The sequence below is a fragment of the Leptonotus elevatus genome, chromosome 7 (genome assembly GCF_054856555.1).
Source record: "Leptonotus elevatus isolate MCC_2025b chromosome 7, RoL_Lele_1.0, whole genome shotgun sequence".
In the NCBI taxonomy this organism is placed as follows: Eukaryota; Metazoa; Chordata; class Actinopteri; order Syngnathiformes; family Syngnathidae; genus Leptonotus; species Leptonotus elevatus.
The window spans coordinates 25,856,710-25,879,347 of NC_141245.1; the positions used below are offsets into that span (position 1 = coordinate 25,856,710).

A 22,638-nucleotide genomic window follows, 5' to 3' on the forward strand; every position below is an offset into this window, starting at 1 on the left:
AGGGAATCGGAAGCTCGGTCCTAGAGAGCCGCAGTCCTGCAATGTTTTCGGTGTCTCCTGCCTCCAAACCAGGTGTTTCAAATCATCAGCTCATAATTACGTTCTGCAGGAGCCTCTCAGCTGTGTTGGTTGAGGGAGACATCAAAAACATGCAGGACTGCGGCTCTCGAGGACCCAACTTGCCTACCCCTGGCCTAACTAAATGGAGCTCTTTTCTTGCCCCCCCAAAATGGCGCCATAGGACTTTTAGTACATTTGATTTTATTGATCTTCAGTTGCTGTATTGAAACCAAACCAAGGGGGGAATTGACAAAGTCAATTGGGGGGGGGGGGGGGGGGGTTGCATTCCAAGAACAAAGCACAATCGGCTGTGTCGTAATGATATGCTAATCAACAACACTCGGGTTGACTTTGTTTGTCCCGGCGGTGACGTCCGGTTTAACGGAAACGACCCGATGCACTCGCTAATAGCTCGGGACTCTTTTTGTTTGACGCTCGCCCGTCGCTGTGGGTTCACGTCAATGGTGGGAAGCCCCGCTATCATAACGGATCTCAAGGTCACCTTCTCATTAATGATGTTTTGTAGCGCCTCTTTGATGGACTCTTTTTTTTATTTTTTATTTTTTTTATTGCCTTGACAGAAGGCGGCAATCGGGATGTAAATTTGCGCAGCCGCGGCCAATAATAGCTTTCGGATGAGCGGGGCGACGAGAGAAGGAAAGTTGAAGATATGAAGCGTTTGATGGTTTTAACTGTCAGCAAAAGGGAATATTAACTACGACAATAAAGCAGGGGGGGGGGGGGAGCAAAGACATTCATCAACTAATTAGCAGTCTCTCTTTTAACTGCTAATTGAATCTGCGCCTCTCAGCTTTTCTTTGGGCATTTCTCCCCGCTGTCACTTATCAGTAAAGACGGGAGGGGGGGGGGGGCAGGGTTCGCTTTTGAAAAGTCGCGAACAGAACGACGGTCAATCAGAGCGGTGAGGAGGACTGAGTTGGGGACGGGGGGGGGGGGGGGGTTGTTATATCCGGGAAGGGACAACTTCAATGCCGTCTCTGGGTGCCCCCCCCCCATTGGGGGAAAAGAACTGATTGTAAGTGAAAGGAGCAATGGCATAATCATATGACACCCGAGTAAGTACTGTCTACCAAATCACAACAGACTTTTGACTGAGGGTAATTTCGAGTCTTGTGCAAGATGGCGGCTTAGCATGAACAACTGGCAAGCAGAGTACATACACTGTACAATGTGTAACGGACTTTGTTGACTGAAGTTGTGAAGAACTGGCAAAATCAATGGCATAAACATACGGCACCAAAGTACATGTGCCAGTGCATAACAGAACCTTCCATGGAGATTTTTTGGCTGTGGTTTATTTGTAGTTTTGCCATTTTTTTATATTGTGCAAAAGTGGCGTTCATCATGAATATTAGAGAACCAATGGCATAATCCTAAGACACCTAGGTACATATTTTGATGCCGAACAGGAACTTTTTTTTTTTTTTATGTGGATTGTTTCTGGTCTTTCTGTTTAGTTCTCTTATGCAAGGTGGAGGTTATCATGAATAACATGTGAGAGGACGAATGGCATAATCATAAGACACCTTGGTACAGATGCCAATGCAAAACAGAACCTTCATTGGAGATTTTTGGCCATGATTTATTTGTAGTTTTGCCATTTTTTATATTGTGCAAAAGTGGCGTTCATCATGAATATTAGAGAACCAATGGCATAATCATAAGACACCTAGGTACATATTTTGATGCCGAACAGGAACTTTTTTACAGATGCCAATGCAAAACAGAACCTTCATTGGAGATTTTTGGCCATTTTTTATATTGCGCAAGATGGCGGCTATCATGAATAATATGTGAGAGGACGAATGGCATAATCATAAGACACCTAGGTACAGATGCCAATGCAAAACAGAACCTTCATTAGAGATTTTTGGCCATTTTTTATATTGCGCAAGATGGCGGCTATCATGAATAATATGTGAGAGGACCAATGGCATAATCATAAGACACCTAGATATATATGGCGATGTGTAAAAGGGACTTTCTTAACGCGGGTTATTTCTGGTCTGTCTGTTGATTTCTATTGTCCAAGGCAGCAGTGATCCGGAAAACATAACGCCAATCTTGAGTACGCATCATCAATCACACGATCCGAACGTACGCTCCCGGACTTGAAGCTGTCAAGTGGGCTCAAGCCCGGTTCGAATGACCAACTGGGAGTACAGGAAACCTTTCTGAGTGATCCTGGGAAAAAAAAAAGAAAAAAAAAAAAGCAGCACCACACTGGCGCTTTGTACCAGCTCCCTCTATTTAGCCAGCACTTCCAAAAATCAACATCATCTCTCCCCAGATGTCCACTTTTGAGAAGAGACCGCCGCCACCGCCATCAGCACATTTGGGAGGAGCTGCGGGAATACGCAGCGCCAGCGGGTGTTTCCCCCTGCCCCGTCCTTCCCCTTCTTATTCTGTCCTTCCCCCCCGAATTCAAGCCTCTGGGGTAGGCTTTGTTCGGTACCATCTACCCCCACCACCCTTAAGACTCCTGGCGGATCCTTCCCCTCCTCCATGCCTGACAATGGACCCGTTAAGGCAACACAATGCGGCCTCCCCGTTGCCGTCCCCGCAGGGTCTTGTGCGTGTCGACCTGCTTTATGGGAGAAAGCACTTAAAAAAAAAAAAAGTCTTAAAAAACAGCACAAAACAAAATATAATGGGGGTTTTCTTTGGTTGGGTTTTAACCGTTTACTCATATTTGTATTTTTCGGGATTTGGGCTTGAAACCCCAATTTGAAAGCCGAACTGTCATTTGGAAACAAAACTAAGCTTTGAAACTCTCATTTAAAACCCCAAACCTGCCTTTAATTCAACTTGATTTGAAACACTATTCTAACTCAGTCTTGAATATTTTATCTGAGATGCAATTTGGAACCCTATCCTGACAGAAAACACACATTAAGTACCGATACCACGAGTGCTTGTCATACATCAAATTTCAAAGAACGCAATGACAGAATATTGTGAACAAACGCGCTTCTGCCTTTTAGACGCAGTTCAGCAGCAAATGCTAAAAAGGAAGACATGTCAGATTTTTCTTTTTTGCTCAGTGGCTGGTATCGTCATCCTCGACGGGTACCCGATATCGGCCCAATACCGTTACTCGCCCATCCCTAATTGCACCTTAAACCACTCTTGGAACTATCATTTGAAACCCTAACTTAAACTTGGAACCCGACTTTGAAAATGTGATCCAGTCTTAAAACCCTCAAACTGTTTTTGGTGATTTATTCTGCTTTGCACTCACATCTGCGAGAGAGAAATTCTGTCTTGACGAGTCCGCGTGAATTAAGCTTGTCAGAGAGCACTCAGTACGGATTAGCATTACGTAACCACGTTAGCAGGCGTGCATAAGCTTTTATTCAGCAATTTTTCATTACAGGAAGCAGAGCCATGGGAATTTGCAAGCGTGCCGTTTTTTTGTTTTGCTTTTCCAAAACAGAAAGCAGACCTTTCATCCCGCAGCGAGACTCTCGTTTATCACGTCCGTCGGGATGTTTGTCCTCCAATCGAGTGTCAAGAGCCAGATGCGCTAAGTATTGCGAGCGAGCGGGCGAGCGAGCGAGCGAGCGAGCGAGCCTGCTGCTGCCTTCCATCGGCCGCAGCAACGCACGCTCATTGCAAGTTAGAGCTGTCAAACGTCATCGATTATCAAATGAATCAACAACTATTTTAATAATCAAGTTATCATTTGGATCTTTTTTTTTTCTAAAAATGGTCCAAATCTGTTTTTTCTCATGTAATTGTTGACTTGATTATGAAGAAACCACTTTGAAGGCTGATTATCTTCTGTTTAATCAACAAAAGACATTTGTAAACATCTGCTTCGACTCTGGAAAGCAATGACTAAACTCGTGACATCTCGCACCCAAACAAATACAGAGTACGAAATAAACACCGATCCCTGGTTAATAAAACAGTAATCGGAGGGGACAAATGTTTTGTAATACACTAATGCAAACGTAAAATGAATCAGATTAGTCGATTAATCGAGTGAATAATCAATAGATTGATTCTAAAAACGATTCGAGAGTGACGGCACTATTGCGAGTCACGTTCACAAGCTTCCTGGGGCGGCGGCCCTCATCGGAGCTGCTTGTCCGTTGTTGCTCGTGACGCTGATGGTCAAGTTGACGCGCGAGGAATCAGAGTTACAAACCTGAGTCTAAGTACCCTCCATTCATTTAGATGGAAAAGTAGAACTAATGATATCCAATGGAAAAAAATACAAAAAAATAATTAATTAATAGCGCCACCTAGGCATGCAGTACCCAACCATTCTTTTACATGGAAAAGTGGAACTATGATAGTCAGTTGGTATACATTTATAGCCCTTAGCATAATTGCCATTTACAGTCAGAGGTGGGACTCAAACCCGCGACCCACCTGCTTACTGGACATTGCACTTTATGAACGGAGCCACTTTCAGCGTTCCCACAACAATCATGCCTTGATCTTCAAATCCTCCGACTGCACTTCCCCTGACACGCATTTTAAGGCAAACTGCCTCCACAACAGATGACAACGTGCGGACACGAGATGGATTAGCTAATTAATCCAATTAAGACCATCTTTTGCTTCATTAAAGACGAGTACTCGGCAGGGTTGCTGCGTTAGTAGATCATTAAGGCTCTCGTTTATCTGCGCCCTAATGCTTATCTTGTCACTCGCTACGGATTTCGTCACGCATCTCACGAGCTTTCGCCAACCCAGAATTTGCCTAATCTCTGATCGGAGGCTTTACAAGCGTGTTGGATCGGGATTAGGAGAGAGAAAATCGAGATCAGGTGTCATGCGGGAAGCGTCAACGGCGAGACAGATCCCGTCATCCTCAATTTATAGTCTTACCCAATTTGAAACCTTCATTTTTTAACCTGAATCATTGTTTGAGACCCTAATTCTGGTCCCCAAATCCTACTTTGAAACTTCAACAATGGCTTGGAACCTGAACTTGATCAACCCAACACCGGTTTGAAAAACTCATTTTGAAGCCCCAACCCTGACCCAAACCCAACTGTGATTTGGAAGCCTCATTTTTGTTTCAAACCCTAATCTGAACCTAACCCGTGTGTGAAAACGTATCCCAGTCTCAAAACCAACCCATTTGAAACCCTAACCTTGGCTCCAAATTTGAAGCCCTTATCCTTGTTTGAAATCCCCAAAACCCAAATTCAAACTAACCAATTTTGGAGCCCCAATTTAAAACCCTCACTTTTGTTTAGAATCCTAACTGTGGCTTCAAACATAAATTTTTGTTGGAAAACCAATTTGAATCCCTAATGTCACTTTGAAACCAATTTGGAATGCCTTTTTAGAAAGCTAATTTAAAATCGTCACCTTTTCTTGAAATCGTAATTGAGGCTTGGAACCCAATTTGAAACCTTCAATTTGGCTTATAATTCTAATTTGAAACCCTAACGCAGGCCCTAAAAACGAAAACCCTAATTCTGTTATGAAACCCTCACCCTTGTTTGAAATCCTAAACCGGGCTGCAAGCCCTACTTTGAAAGCATAACTCCAAATATTGGTACTAATCGAAAACTCTCAACTTGAAGCCCTAATTTGAAACCGTCACTCGTTTGCCTCCCAAATCGGAGTTTTTCTGGACTGAAGCGAGGCTGCGTGGAAGGATTTTGTTGCCTGGTGGCTTGGAAGCGGAGTGAGTGTCGGACGGCGACATTGATGCGTCTCGCTTGCGCCGGGCGGCCATTAATTGGCCGAGGAGGCCCGGCTGTGCGGCGTCGTCGCGTCGGAGGCCGCAATTCATCAGCACTTACGAGCCAATTTGTCAAGACGGCGCCAGGATCGACGCCACCTCCGCCTTTTCAATCAAGACGAGTCGCAAGCCAAATCGTTTCCCAACGCTTGATTTTTCTTATCGCCTCGCACACAAAAAGCCTCGCCGGCTTTCATAACGCGCCGCCACCTTTCGCCTCTGAGGCGAAGCCGTTGGCGTGACGAGCCATCGGCGTGCGAGATAACGAGCGTTTAACGCTCGGGGCGGGCAGAACCGCCGATAAAAGGCCCACGCGCGTCCGTTTACGAGCGGCTGGCGGGCAAAGGTCGGCTTCTTGCGACTCTCCGCCGAGATGGCGCAAGCTGACAAAAGATGCTGGTGTCGCCACACCCGACCAAATGAAAAGATCCATTTGAAACCCGAAGCCAGGCTTCAAACCCTAACCCCGTCTAGAACCCTAATTTAAAACCTGAAAAACGGAAAGTTAAAATTGTCTTCAAATCTTAGTCTAAAAGCCTAAAACCGACTTCAAAACATAGTTTCAAACCCTGAACCCTAGCTTAAAACCCTAACTTGGAAGTCCAACCCTTGTCTGAAATAAAAATTTTAAACCCTAACTCTGGCTTCAAAGCCAAATCAGAAACACTAAAATGACTTCAAATCCGAATTTGAATCCTTGACGCTTGTTAAACCCTAATTTGGAACCCCAACTCTGTCTTCAGTCCAATTTGGAACCCCAAATTTGGCTTTCAAATTTGAAACACTCATTTGGAACCTCAAAATGTTCACCCAGTCTCAAAACCACGACTTGAAATCCTGGGTACAAACACTAACATGAAATCCAAACCCATGTTTGAAAATTTAAGATTCATTTAATTTAACCAAACCAAAAAAAAAACTGCTTCAATGGCCAAATTTTAAACCCTAAGCATGTTTTAAGGCTAATTTGAAACCTTGACTTTGGCTTGAAACATCAATTTGTAATCCTAAATTGAAACCTTCCATTTGAACCCCAACCCTGTCTTGAAACCCTCATTTGAAATCCTCATTGCGCCTTGAACCAATTACCCTCGCGACAAACCCTCATTTTTTAACCTCTAAACTAAATCCTGGTTGCAAAACTGAACTAGCAACGTTGTGTTTGGACAAATATCGGCATGAGCCTTTTTACAAATTTGAAGGCCACTGTGCGGCGAATGCTTGCGAACGTGGCGAATTTAGGGTTTTCACCGGGATTTGTGAGATGTTCACAGACAGAAAACACATTTCCAACATATTCAGACAATTTTTCACTGAGAAGATCTTTTTAAAACTTTCGGGACGGGAAAAAAACCCAAATGAGCTACAGGTAACTTTTCATTTATGGATATATTTAAAATTCCCACTTTGTAAAATATGATGAGGACACACTTTTTATTTTTAAAAATTAAAAAAAATATTCTGTTGAAATTGTGGTTGGGGCGCCTCCTGGACGCCTCCCTGGAAAGGTGTTGCAGGCATGTCCCACCAGCAGGAGGCCCCGGGACTCGCCGGAGAGACTCTGTCTCTCGGCTGGCCCGGGAACGCCTTGGGAGGGATCAACCGAGGAGCTGGTTGAAGTGGCTGGGTAGAAGGAAGTCGGGGCTTCCCTGCTAAAGCTGCGGCCCCCGCGACCCGACCTCGGATACGCGGTAGAAGATGGATGCATGTTGACATTTTGGAAAACTTTACTTAGTGTTGAAAACTTTAGGGAACTATTTGCCTGCTTAGTTTTTAATTTAGCTTAAAACATGCTGATGACCATGGAAGAGCCCCGAATTTTTTTTTTTTTTAATAATTTTTAAACAAATTTGTCAATTATTTTATATATTTAAAATATTTTTTAGAGTAGCACTAAGGAACTTTTCAACCATAATAAAATATTTTCATGAAACATGGACTTCAAACGAGTTGAATGGTACCTTTGCCATGGCTTGAGGGGGGTCTGTATCATTTTGACTGGCACGAAGCAACTTTGAGGAGGAGGCTAGGAACACTGCTACACAAAAAACTACAAATGTGCTGACTGCTTTATGGCATACGTCACATCCCCCCTTTCCCCATTTGTTACAAAGTTGATAGTAAATTTGACTGGCGTGATCCCAAAAAAAGACGCAATGCGCTTGTCCTCATGGGAAATGTGGTCTTCCTTCAGGCATAACATGACTGACTTTGTCCATGTGGCGCCAACATAATCAACAAAAACTGAAAGTTGCTTAGTGTTGCTTTAAAAAGTTTTTTTTATTTTTATTAATTTGACACTAATATTTTCTCTTCAAATGAATATCGGCTGGAAATATCGGTTATCGGCCTCCTTGACTACTAATAATTGGTATCGGCTTTGAAACAAATATTTTGCTCTATCACAACTTGAAAGCCAAATTTGAACCCTCAAGTTGCTCAGCATCCAATTAGCAGCAAATGTGACATCTTTATTCTGGCAAGTGGCACCTCATCCAATGGAACTTGTGCGTCTAATCCACTTTGGCTTCTCCATCTTTATGCACTTTCTCACACTCCCAAACAGGACGCGGCACCGTTTAGTCACTGCCGACCACTGACCCGACTTCCTGTTTAGGTGGCGCTAACATTTTCCCTGCATCGACAACTGCCTATCGTCGCAATGACCTGAAACAAGGACTTGTGGGAGGGCCGACAGCGTTTTAATGGGAGAATCCAATCTGGGTACTGACAAAGCCTCAGGACAAGATACGACAATAACAAATAATTTTTAAAAAACCTTCTGAGGACACACTTGCACTAATGTCTTTTAATGGGATGGCGGCCCAGAAGTCGGGAAGCAAGTGACCTGGAAAAGCTTGGATATCATGGTCCACAAGATCCATAAAGAGGAAAAAGATAATAAGACGGCGCGGGAGGACAACATACCAGAGACCAAAGCGCCCCCCCCCCCCCCTCCCACAAAGTTGTGGTACAGCCTGCACTTTTCCTATTATAAACAGGTCAGAGAGGAAATACAACGTCTGGATTAAGAACCGTGTTACTCGATACAGCGAAAGAGGAAATAAAACACTGAGCTCAGCAAAAAAAAACATGGAGGGACGGTGTGGGGGGGGGGGGGGGCTCATCCGTGAAGGATGGTGGCATGCCAACAAACGGGCTTCGGTGTCCTCGCCACAATTAAGCGCAAAATTCTTCAAAAGCGTTACAACTGTCTGCTCAAGCAACTGCAAAAGTGGCTTCTAATATTAACTAGCAGTGCTTTAATGTTGACTACTTCAATTTCTGTGAGCTTGTGATGTTGTTACCATTTTCAACACTTCTCAAAATTCACTAAAACATTTCAGTTCAAAAACACAAATAACGTATTTAGCGGTACAATCAAAAATAATAATTATCTTTAATTCTTATGTTGTTCGTGAAACAGTAAGTGTGAAAATAGCAATACAAATATTCACTTAACATAAGCATGTTTTATTATTTTTAAACAAAAATGAGGATTTGTTGAACATCATTTTTGGTTTTGTAACTATCCTATAACTCAATACGGTAATAAAGTGCTTTTGTTTCCTATTTTGTCTTCGTTACAAATTCATTTGAATGTAATTATCCAGCACAATTTTTTTTAAGTACCATATTAGACTGCTTGTCATTAAGAGTGTCTCGCTTCTGAAGTGCTTTAATGTGGACTAAATTTCAATGAATGTATGAATTAATTGCCTTTTTTTTTTTTTATTACACTTTAATCTGTAAGTAATCATGTGCTTCATTTCCTATTTTTTCCCCATCCATCCATTTTCTATACTGCTTGTGCTCATTAGGGTTGTCATGGTGACTCACTTCTGACCCTCGAGCCCCTCAAAACCGGTCAAGTTATGTTAGGATTTTCCCAAATTAAAAAAATAATAAACATAAAACAAGCTGCAAATGAAATGATCTGCACTTCATTCCATATGAGTTGGTCTCATTTTTTTTTTTTTGAAACAACTGCTGGTGCGCTTCACTTCTGTTTTGCATGCATGAAGCCAACGACTGCTGACGACACAAGGTGATATCGAGCACACCAAACAATAAGCATGAAACGCATTTGCATGATTTCCTTCCCACTCACCTGAGCACACATGGACAATTCCTAACAGCAATACAAATCCGGTCGAAGTTGGGGACATCATTCAACGCCTCTCTCGCGCTTTGCACAAGTAATCCGAATTAATTCCAAAAGGGGGACTGAATGGACGTCAATGCGTGTCCTCTTGCCGACAAACGTGTGGAGTTAAAGCAAAAAAGTGTCCAGCGTGAAGAAGCATCCCGAGGTCGCTGCCGCATGCGAGTCCAACTCTTCATTCAAACCATTTGGAAGAAAATTTGGGGGGGGGGGGGGGGGGGGGGTCTCAAAGAAAGACAGAACAACGCGAAAACTTCCTTCCTCGCAAATCACATTATTCCAGTCCGATGTTGTGTCACCGGAGTTGGGGCAACTTTAGCAGGCACCGCCGTCCCGTCCCGTCCCGTCTCGTCCCGTCCGCGTCTCCACCGACAACGCAAAAGAAAATCCAACGCAGTCACCGTAACTTTTCCATCCCACCTTTTCTTTCTTTCCTTTTTTTTTTTTTTAACACCCCGAGGCTTGGAAGCAGAGCAGCGGCAGCGACGTAAGCCGGGATCGCTGCTTTACTATTCAGGGGGAAAAGCAGGAATGGCTTCGTCTGCTGCCATGAACACACACACACGAAAACACACGCACACGTACGCGCACACTCTTCTTCTTCTTCTTCTACCCTCCTCCTCCTCCTCCTCATGCTTCAATGAGATGTTTCCCAGTGTGGAAATTTAACCACTTCCTGTCTGCATACGCACACGCGCGCGCACACCAAAGTTACTTAGTATCATGATGATTTAAAAAAAAAAAAAAAAAAATGTGGATGCGGTTTTCCCAAAATGGCGGTGCCACTGGGACGAAACGATAAGCTGTTGTTATTGAAACGCTTCACTTCTTATATAATGAGCCCAACGCACAACGTTTCGTCTCCGAGGGTTTTAATATTTCCAGTAATACTTCAGCAGCACCATTTTTTTTTTTTAAAGTTTTCACCTGTAAGGTTAATTTCCACTAAGTTTGTTTTGTTTAGTTTTTTCTCCACAAGGCACTCATGTAGCATCAAATAACAAATTTATTGAACATAGGAAGAAAAAAAAAGCCTATTCAAGCAGTAAAATGAAAAACACTTAACTGCTCACCAGAACAAAACCGAATACGTTGTAGCCTACTGTACTACCCAAAATAAATACCGGTACATTATTGTACCAATAAAATCAAGCATACAAATGACAATATGTATAGATTATTATATATATGATAAGATTTTGTGTGCTTAAGATGTTAGCATGCTATGTTAATAGATACCTTAGTTACCCGTTTAGCTAGCTCATGGGGTAGCAAGTTAGCTGACTAGATAGATAGATAGATAGATAGATAGATAGATAGATAGATAGATACGCATATTGATCTTTTGATTGGCAGCTCTGGTGAACACAGGCTGAGCACTGCAATATCAAGGATAATTCAATGTTACTATTCAAAATCCAATGAAGTGATTTTTCTGAACCACAATGTTTCCTACTCTAAACGTTAGACCAAATGTGGGTTGAGGATTAACACCTTGATTAAACACGATGTGACTTTTCCTCATAGTTACGTATGAGCACCGTTAGCAGCCTAGCCTCCAGTCTGTTATATCTTTGCCCTTTTTGATGAAGCAAAAGCTTAAAACCAAGCCGCCTCCTGCAGCTCGTGAATAATTCACAGTGATGCATTAAAAGATGATATAGGCGTGAAAGGGGAGGAAAGTTATGAGTGGCATGAAACAGAATAGCTGAAAGCCTCTTTTTTTCTCTCTCTCTCTCTTTCTCTGACTTTGTGTCTCCCAGGAGGAGCAATGAGCTGCTCTCAAGTTGCCAGCTGCACATTTGTTACCACGCAGCGACCTCTAGCGGTGCTTACTTGAACTGATCTCACAAAGCCTCCAAGCTTGAAGAGTACAAGCATGTTTGGGGACTCGGAAAACCAGTGACTGGCCTTTTATTGTGGACAGTCTAAGGCACACCTGTGCACTAATCAGCATCTTGATATGGCACACCTGTGAGGTGGGATGGATTATCTCGGCAAAGGAGAAGTGCTCACTATCACAGATTTAGACTGCTTTGTGAACAATATTTGAGCGAAATGGCGATATTGTGTAAGTGGATAAAGTTTTAGATGTTTGAGTTCATCCCATAGAAAATGGGAGCAAAAACAAAAGTACTGCGTTAATATTTTTGAGTATATTTCAGCTACAGCTACATAGTAAGAAAGAGACATTAAAACGAATGCATCAAAGGCAACAAGCAGCCATGTTGCATCACGCCTATGCTAATTAGCATATACAGCGAGTAACCGTCCTCTCTTGAGTTAACACCCGATTCCCTTGATCAGAGCACAACAAAGTGGGAAAAAAAGTCAAATTGTCGTCAAAGTCGTTCGTTTGCAAAAAGAACATTGCGACATCCTTGACGTCCAACCAAGGCGCGTCAAATAAAAAGTCTCACTTTCCACTTACTGCGAGGACATGCGGGCGCCTTCCCATTGGAACGCCGGGAGGAAAAGTTTCCGGGTAGCCGTTTGCACTTGTGTAAAGCGGAGAAGCGATGAAGACCCCTGCGGTGGTCTTCTCTGGGGACCCCCAGAGTGACCAGCGTGGCTAACAGCAAGACTGAAATCTGCATAGCGATCATCCGTTTCAGCAGATAAGAACCCGATTCCGGAACCTTCCCGCTGCCTGCCGTTCATGCTGCCGCACTGACAAATACACAAACCCCCTTGTGGCCTGGACTGACAATGTTTTCCCTCAAAGTATGCCGGCATCTTAATGAGAGCGTCCCTTAATACAATATTCAATGGTAGCCACCCCCCCCCCCCACGCCCCCCCCCCCATTTAAATCTTACCATCCCATTCCTCAATGAGGCCTTTTCATGTGCCGTAACACTCCTTTTATTCATGTATTTTTCTTCTTTTCTTAGGATGTTTCTATGCGGGGGATCCTGTTTTCTTCCACGCCGAGCTGCCATTCACACGCGTCGGACCCCGGCACAAAACCCAAGCCCCCCCCTTTGGCAAAGAGAGGTGAAGGAAAAAAAGGAGTCTGCATTCCCTTACTGGCTAAGACGATTTAATGGCTTTCATTCCCTTCTCGCTCAAACTCCAAACCGGATGAGGTCAATAAAACAAAGATGCTGCTGTTTAGACACAAAGAGAAAATGAAGACATTTACTGCGGCGAGGAAACATAAAAGTTCAAGCAGGAATAATCCCGTTTTTGTCATTTGCGTCAAATAGATGCTTCAAGACTTTCGTTACTGTTGTGTTAATTTGCGACGCACTATCGAGTCAACCCCCAAAAATATTTCACCAATTTTTCTGACTTTTCATCCTCCGTTGCAGTAAAAGTATCGCTTTGACGCCATCTAGATGCTGAAGTGAGTTGAGGAACTTCATTTAGACAAAAGTCATTATTTGTCGCCATTTTGTGGCATCCATAGGCAATGTAATTATAGCACAGTAGAAACTTTTTGGGGGCGGGGTATCAATTACTTGCGTGCGTTTACTGTACAGTACGTAAAATACAATCTGGCTTAAAAATGAAAATACTTTATTAAGTTTTGGAACTTATATTTGCATGTTGATTCATTAATATCCTGAAAATGATATCTGGGAGGCCCTCATAAAACGTCCCCTCAAATTAATGTCAAGTTGACGAAATGACACCATTTTGTTATGAAGTGGCCATTTTAGTTAGTGACCTGTAATGAATCCCATCATTTGGTTTATTTCTCGGAGTCCTTCAAAGGCAAACTGGGCCTTCCTCTCTTAACATCTCTTGTTGAGGCTCGCCTTCTGTAATGAAAGTCATCAAAAGTCCATTAAATACAAATTAAAAAAAAAAAAATCTCAAATGTTTGCCTGGAATTCCAAACCTTGCATCACATTTGATTTTAAAAGCTTCACTCACAGCAGTTTGCGTGAAGGCATATTTATTTCTGAGGGCATTTTTGGGTGGCAGCCAAACTGAATCAGGACAGAAATGCCCGACAGCCTCCCACTGATTTACCTGCAAAAATGTTCAAAATGAAGAATGAAAGAACTCAATCACACAGAGTTCTTTTGTCTTGCTGTTTATCTGTTGAAAGCAGCTTGGGTGATCGGACGCTCGCTGCCAAATCCCAAAGACAACAAATTTGTCTTTGCTGCTTTCTGGACATTAAAAAGAAAAAAAGATGGCTTCTCAAGGACAGATGATACAAAGTTGAAGTTTTCACCAAACACAAACAACTTTGCCATGAAACTAATAATAATTTTAAATTATTGCTACTACTGTTAATAATGTTTCCACAAATGTTGTTGTTCTTTCCACATGCAATGAAAAAAAATCAAATTCCTTACGATTAAACATTGCCAATCTGTCGGTCGTGTGTCATTTCGGGCATTCGTACTTCAAACGTTTCTGATGACCAAATGTCATGCTGTCAAGTGAAACGGGTTCCGGATTCACCCAGCAACACGCCCTCCTCCCCATCAGCGCGTCCTCATCCCTTGCAAGATGGATTCCATCTCTGTCAACAAACAAAGGTGTTTCCCTTTACAACTTCCTGTCGTCGGAACGTTGTCTGATTTATACGCGTGGCCTTGACGCCGCCTCCCCCTTTGCACGTCAGTCTGGTATGGACGCAACGCAAGGAGTGAAGGCGGGCGAGGCGGACATTAATTAGAGGTGGGGAGGAGACGGCAGACGACCTTGGCAAAAGGTAGATTGTATTTCTGTCGGTGAGGGCCGTTGCTAAAAGAGGCAACAAATCATCTCTGATTGCACGTCCGGGGAGCTTCCAAGAAGCACCCGAAGGAAAAACATCACATTGCAAATGTGCCCCGACGGCCGCTTGGTGATCGTTACATATACTGTACGTAATGTGGAACTTGTAAACGGCGTTTAGAATGAATTAATAATAATGAGAATGTGTAGTGAAGAAAATGTTGATGTTATGCTAAATGGATCGTAAACAATCTTAATGTTTTTTAATGTTGCAAGGAAATTTCCAACATGTTCAAAATTTCCTTGCAACAATAAAGACCAATAAGAGAACCATTAAGACGGTTTTAAGAACGTCAGGAAGCGCTACAATCTTGAACGCACCCTGACGTGAAATCAACATTTGCTAGCATCGCAAACGTTCATCCCTCAGTGGGATACGGCTTTAAGACTGTTTAGAAAACAATTAAAACTGTTTAAAGAATGTTAGAGAACGTTTAGGAAACGTTGTGAGTGACCTTGAGTGAACCCTGACGTGAAGTCAACAATCGCTAGCATCGCAAACGTTCATCCCTCAGTGGGATACGGCTTTAAGACTGTTTAGAAAACAATTAAAATTGTTTAAAGAATGTTAGAGAATGTTTAGGAAACGTTGTGAGTGACCTTGAGTGAACCCTGATGTGAAATCAACAATCGCTAGCATCGCAAACGTTCATCCCTCAGTGGGATACGGCTTTAAGACTGTTTAGAAAACAATTAAAATTGTTTAAAGAATGTTAGAGAATGTTTAGGAAACGTTGTGAGTGACCTTGAGTGAACCCTGACGTGAAGTCAACAATCGCTAGCATCGCAAACGTTCATCCCTCAGTGGGATACGGCTTTAAGACTGTTTAGAAAACAATTAAAACTGTTTAAAGAATGTTAGAGAACGTTTAGGAAACGTTGTGAGTGACCTTGAGTGAACCCAACAATCGCTAGCATCGCAAACGTTCATCCCTCAGTGGGATACGGCTTTAAGACTGTTTAGAAAACAATTAAAACTGTTTAAAGAATGTTAGAGAACGTTTAGGAAACATTGTGAGTGACCTTGAGTGAACCCAACAATCGCTAGCATCGCAAACGTTCATCCCTCAGTGGGATACGGCTTTAAGACTGTTTAGAAAACAATTAAAACTGTTTAAAGAATGTTAGAGAACGTTTAGGAAACATTGTGAGTGACCTTGAGTGAACCCAACAATCGCTAGCATCGCAAACGTTCATCCCTCAGTGGGATACGGCTTTAAGACTGTTTAGAAAACAATTAAAACTGTTTAAAGAATGTTAGAGAACGTTTAGGAAACATTGTGAGTGACCTTGAGTGAACCCAACAATCGCTAGCATCGCAAACGTTCATCCCTCAGTGGGATACGGGCTTAACAGAACTCTCGTGTGTCAAGTTTTCTCAAATGGCTCGTCGAGCAAGTTTAAAGACCCGTAAAAGGAGTTCATCCAGGGGTTGCGATGACAACCTTATAACAATGGAAACTTTCAAACTGAAACTTTACCGCCGTGTAAAGCTCGACTGACAGCACATTTGCCTGAGGTCTGCTAACGGGGAGTTCCATCTGAAAGCAAACGTCCCAGAAAACACTACAAGAGTTTTAATCCTCTTGTCGTCAACGCCTTGAACGGGACCAACGAGACTGAACCAAACCCCCCCCCCCCCAACATGAAAAATAAAACGCTTTCTTGCTTTCTTTTTTTCTGCACAGCTGCCAAAACAAACTGGCGCTGCGATGAGCGTAATAAATATGAGCGATGGGATATCGGCTGGTGCTGACCTCACACCACGCGACCAGTCGGGGGAGCAGGTGCTGCTCAGATTTACGACCACGAAACACCAACCCCCCCCCCCCCCTCCATTTACTGCCTCTTACCGACATCCGATGACATTCACAGTCACAAAAAACCCTACCACTTGCTTCAAACCCAATACAAGACTTGAAACCTGAATTCACCGAGACTCGACACTCTTGACTGAAACCCTCATTAAATACAACCTTTTGTTTGAAACCGTATTTCACGCTTCAAACCCGATTTTAAACCCTCACTTCAAAACACAATCCAAACTCCAAACTAATTTGCAACACTCAACCTCGTGTGAAACCTTTCGCCAGACCTAAAACCTTCGTTTGAAGCCACAATCACAAATCCATTTCCAACAATATACAAAAATGATTACACGAGTACATTTCCCGTACCGTCGACAGCGCTAACTGATCTCTCTCATTTAATGAGAGCAGTTTTGGCCCGACTTCAGCCACTCTTGAGTTTTTTGTTGAAGACGCTCGTATTTGTCTCCCATTTAAGTTCAGCGGGGAGAACATTCCATAGTTGAAACGCTAAACCTTGGCTTGCAAAAAAAAACCAATAAATTACCACACGCTCTGCTTCACTATTTCATCCACTGGGACGTATGAAATTGTAAAACGTTGTAAAACACGATATATGTGTCGTGTATTTTTTTTTTTTGAAACCCTACTTCAGGCTTTCATGACTGGACACGTCAACAAAGCAAACGAGATAAAACAAAGCTATTTAAGATTCCCTCGATAAATTGTACCTTTCACAAGGAGGAGACCGTTTCAAACGGACACACGTCCATTCCGTCCCCGTCTTCACACCGCAGAGCCCGCGCGGCTCATCGGGCCCTTTCCCAAAACTAAAGTAACCCGCATGAATGGGGGGGGGGGGAGATTGGAAGGGGAACAAAAATCCCCGTTGTCCCGTCAGGGTTAGCTTGAGTGCGGTTGCCATGGCAGACAACGAGCTCTGCTGAACGAGGCCGCGGGAAGCTTGCCACGAAGATATGGCGTCAATGTTGTGGAGATGGGCAGCATAGAGAGTTTGAAACCAATCGAACCATCGCCTTAAAACCTTAACCCTGGCTTGAAACCCGTAACAATTCTCTAAAACCCGGACTTGAAACCTTCAAATAGGTTTGCAGCCGTAAATCCAGACCCTTGGTTTGAAATCCTAACCCGGCTTTAAACCCTAACTTAATTTCAGCTTTAAACCTTACTTTGAAAACCCGAACAGTGCAAATGCAGCAAGCCCAGTATCTCCCTAAACTTTCCTTCGACTGCACATGGATGTTGTTACTTCCCCGACAACATGTCAGCTTTCTTTCTCCGTTCATTGATCATCCGCACCCTCCGTGATGCTCGCATTCTGACAAAAAAAAAAAAACCCCGTCTATCTGTTTTCGACGTGCCCTTTTTGTGCTCCGCAGTTGTAAATATTCCCTGTGAAGTCGCGCTCAGCCTCTCATGTCGACAAAAAGGAACAAAGCTGCGCGCCGCGTGTGTGTTAGCTTGTGGCTCTCATTGATTATGGATGGGATTGGCCGCAAAACAATTTGGAGGGAGCCGCGAAAGCTTTCAAAGCGTTGCCAAATTCAGGCTCACCTTACAAAACCATTCGGAACTCTTAACACTTGTTTGAAACTCCAACCTTCGTCTGAAGGGGGGGGTGGGGGGGGCGCCAAACTGAAGGACACTCAAGAGACCGGAGAAAGTGATCAGGAAGACCTCGTCCGACACTGATGTCAAGCCGGACTCGAACCTGCGGCATCGGCGGCAGACAGGAGAGCACTATTCAAACGGCTCTCCGTCATGGATAACAGCAGCCGCCCACGCAAAAAAGCTGGTGGTGGGACCGAGGAGCGGTTCCAGTGAAAAGGTCAACTCGCTGAACTGCAAGGCCCAAAGATGTTGCAGGGCCATAAGACCGTACAACATGACACAGAGGCGAGGTGGGGGTGGGGGGCCACTGTGCCGTCTTTTTAGCTATTTATTGTTTGTCATTTTATTTTTTTATGAGCGTAGTGTGCGTCACCGAGAGCAGCTGGATAATTCAATTTCCCATTGGGATTATTAAAGTATATATCTATCTTACTAGAAACTTCAGTCTTGAAACATTACCTTTAAACGTTCGATCTTGACCCTAATCCTCGCTTGAAAGCCGCAACTCTGGCTTGAAGCTCGTTTGAAACCCCGACGCAGGCTTGGAACCTCAAATTGAAGCCTCAACGCTGGCTTGAAAGCGAGCTAAACCGATCTTGAAATCGCAACCCTGTCTTGAAACCCGAAATTGAACTTGTAACCCCGACCCCCGCCTCGAAAACCCCAATTCGAAACACTAACGTACCTTGAATCATGAACACAAGCCTTGAAATCCTCATTCCAAACCATAATACTGTCTTGAAACACAACTTTGAAGTCTTTACCCTCGTTTAAGCTTAAAACCTGTATTTGAAATGCAAAGCCTTGTTTGGAAATCAAGCCCAGGTTGGAATTGCTCGTTTGAAATCCTGACTTTGGCTTAAAACCCTACTTTGAAACCCCAACTCTCATTTGAAACCCTATACTGACCCAGGTCTGTGCCAGCTGTTTGTCATTTACGATAAATCCTCACATATTTGTGCTTCGCCATTCGCAGATTTGCAGATTTCCAGTACACGTGCATGCGGTATGGAAGCCCAAATAGTCCAAAACTATTACGACTGCTCGTCACCGGTCATTACAAGGCATTACAAACCTTATTGGGTCTGTTCCTTGCGGATTTCCGCCATTCGGGACAACACTTGGCCTTCAGCGCAAGCGGAATGAGCGGCAGCCTCGCTTTCAATCCCCTCCCACGTTCACGAGCCAATGAGCCGACCAAGACTAAGCGGGCCTGCGACGCGCCGTCACGTTCACTTTGATATCAAGCAAAGGTCAGCGAGGAGTCGCAATCAAACACGAGACGAGTCGACCTCTCGGACACGCAACGTCCCCGCTAATGGCCGTCAGCGGCGCTACGCTCCGGCGGCTGCTTAGAAGCGACAGCTGTCCAGATTGTGTCGGCGTTCCCTGAAGCGAGCGCTCGCGGGGTATTAGGACGCATCAGGCTCATTTCCGACTCGCCGAGCGGCCGCCATCCATTGGCTTCATTCTCATGCGCTGATGGGATTAAAAATGGCCGGATTAGGAATGAACTCGTGGCGCCATTAAATACTATCAGAGAAACTATCATTTAAAGAAAAGTCTTTGCTTTAGCGTATTAGCAGTTAGCATCTTCATACATGCCGACACTCTGAAAACAGTTGGGTCATAAATAACCCAAAAAATGAGCCAACCCAAAAAATTGGGTCAAATTAAATTAATAACCTACAGAGTAACCCAGTTATTCATTGGAACCAACTTTTGGGTTTAATTAAATAACCTAATTCAATTGGGTCAAAAATCAACCAACCCAACTTTGAGTTATTTAACCCAAGAACTTGGGCTGAACTAAATTAATAACCCACAAGGCAACCCAATTATTTGGGGTTGTTTTGTGGGTTATTTATTTGACTCCTCTGTTTGGGTTAATAATAACCCAACTGAATTGAGTCCAAAATTAACCTAGCCAGCATTTTGAGTTATTTAACCCAAAATGTTGTGTCAAATTAAATTAATAGCCTTGTGGGTTATTCATTGGAACCGACTTTTGGGGTTAATTAAATAACCCAATTCAATTAGGTAAAAAATGAGCCAACCTATCTTGAGTTATTTAATCCAAAAAGTTGGGTCAAATGAAATTATTAACCTACAAAGTAACCTAGTTTTCGGTTTGTTTTGTGGGTTATTCATTGGACCCAACTTTTTGGATTCATTGAATAGCCCAATTGAATTGTGTAAAAAATTAACCGACCCAACTTTGAATTATTTAACCCAAAAACTTGGGCTAAATTAAATGAATAACCTACAAGGCAACCCAATGATTTGGGATTGTTTTGTGGGTTATTTATTTGACTCATCTTTTTGGGTTAATTTAACCCAACTTGATTGAGTCAAAAATTAGCCGAGCCAACTTTTTAGCTATTTGGCCCAAAATGTTGGGTGAAATTAAATTAATAACCCACAAAGCAATCCAATTTGTTTGGGTTGTTTTACTGGTTATTCATTTCACCCAACTTTTTGGGTTAATAGAGTAACCCAAAAAGTTGGGCCCGTCTCTTTTTGACCCAATTTGTGTTCATTTTGACCAAACTGTTTTCAGAGCGTAACAATTCTCTACTTCCCTGCCGAGTTTAGTCATTTGACTGAAGTATTTTGTACTCAGCACAAATGAGTATCATATACATTTTTTCCTTAAGACCCTTCGTCGAAATGTAGAAAGGCAAAACCCGTACAACACTGACATAAGCAACAAATAAATAACAAGGACGAGTACGGCGTCAAAGCATGTCATCCGGTACCTGTGTAGCCCAAAGAGTTGTCGTCGCCGTGTCCCGTGGTGGGAGCCGCCGTCGGACCCTCTCGCGCCCCGTCCTGCGCCACTCCCGTCTCTGTCAACAATAACACCACAGGGACTGAGAACCCGGACGCCACTTGAAGAGAACCCGGGTGCCCGCTGCCCGCCGCACCCGCGATGCAGGCCCAGAGCAAACACAGGCTCCATCCCAGCCAATTATCCATCCCGACCGTCAAGAAAAAAACATCTAATTCGGAGTCGTGATGATGTCGGTGAGTCGTTTAGATTCTCAGCAGGAGGTTGTCGTCGCGTCCTGTCGCTGCTTGACGTCTGAGTGAGTGTGAAAACAGTCCAGTGTATCAATAAGTGGCTGCACCCCACACATCGGGGCCGAGGGGGGCAGACTGACACTCAACATGATTGACAACACACACACACACACAAAAGGGTCTTGATGCAAATACAATTATGCGTCATTAATTGCTAATCAGACTTTTGGGTCATCTTCACCCTGACAGGCGGCGCGAGGGCGGGACCAATTGCACACAGCCGTGCTAAATCTTTTTGTGGGTCGAGACGGGTTCATTTCAGGGACCCCACGCCCCCCCCCCCCCCTCCTCCTCCTCCCTCCATTTGCACCTCAGCGAGTGTCAATCTGTCCCAGTATTTGTCTGCTCAATGAGGTCGGGCTTGACTTGTGACGGACAGCAGGCGGCCAGACGGCAAATTTCACTTGAGATCGGCCGAGTGTGACCACTGAGGGCGGATACTCACTCTCCTTCTGTTGATTTCTATTGTGCAAGGTGGCAGTTATCGTGAGGGCGAGTGTGACGTGTGCATCATCACGTGACACATACATTTCACACGCACGTGCCCATGCCTACGGCTGACTACTTTTTGACTCCATTGGTCACAAATAAACAACATTTTTCATAGGGCTGGGTTTAAAATATCGATATGGAATTGATATTGCTTTTCATAGCACAATATCGATTCATAAAACCATGTATAGATACTTCTAATATGGCTTTTCCCCCGTCAATTAATGGGCCCGAGGCAAGCAGGTACTTGTTCAAAACCTCGTGTGAGCGTTGTTCAAATGCGCCCTTCTGTTATTCAGAGTAGCCCAAAAGGAGCCCAGTGCTTACAAAGAAAAGGAAATAGCTCAAGCATGAGCTGCTCCGAGCTGCTGATTGCTATAGAACTTTAAAAATGGGCTGGATCGCATCGCGGTTCTCCCTCTCGAAAAAAACGCGCACGCGCAAACACGCACTTTGAGACAGATGCACTTTGGAAAAGCTTTTCTTTTTGCAGTAGTTTTAAATGGCTTACCTTAACAAAAATGATGCGCCACATTGGAGCCAAAAGTAGAATCCTGATCGTTTACTGCGCATTTTGCTGCTCTAAATAGTAAATAAGTCATACTACACTATAATTTACGCAAGACTACTTACTTCTTCTTCGACTTCAATTTGATGGTTGTCAAATACTTTTGGTTCATTAGCGCCCCCTACTTTAGCATAGATACCTATGGCTATTAAAAAAAAAAACAAGGCCACTGGCGGTAATGCATGACTTCTTCTTCTTTCTTATCGCGGTTGGCAGGTGCTTTTTGTGCATTACCGCCACCTTATTAAACGGAGTGCATACATGCGGCAGTAATTAAACTGTACATTAAATGAAATAAAAAGCGACTAAACACAACTACACCCCAAAAGAAGTAGGGTCAGAAATTGGACATAAAAACAA

General features: G+C 43.5%; 1 protein-coding gene across 9 annotated transcripts in view; it reads right to left on the bottom strand.

Annotated features, from left to right (window-relative positions):
- Window positions 1–22,638, bottom strand: part of robo1 (roundabout, axon guidance receptor, homolog 1 (Drosophila)) — a 247,561-nt gene that overhangs the window by 159,972 nt on the left and 64,951 nt on the right. For 3 of the 9 annotated variants that reach the window (XM_086080348.1, XM_086080347.1, XM_086080346.1), the window contains exon 3: window positions 20,894–20,983. The exons of 2 other annotated variants lie outside the window; for them this stretch is intronic. In XM_086080348.1, coding sequence (XP_085936474.1) covers window positions 20,894–20,983 — 90 coding nt within the window. Of the gene's footprint in view, window positions 1–9,902; window positions 10,172–12,387; window positions 12,654–14,267; window positions 14,438–20,893; window positions 20,984–22,221; window positions 22,362–22,638 lie in introns of those variants that run through there. 4 more of the 9 variants (XM_086080353.1, XM_086080354.1, XM_086080349.1 and 1 more) reach the window with 4 other exon arrangements.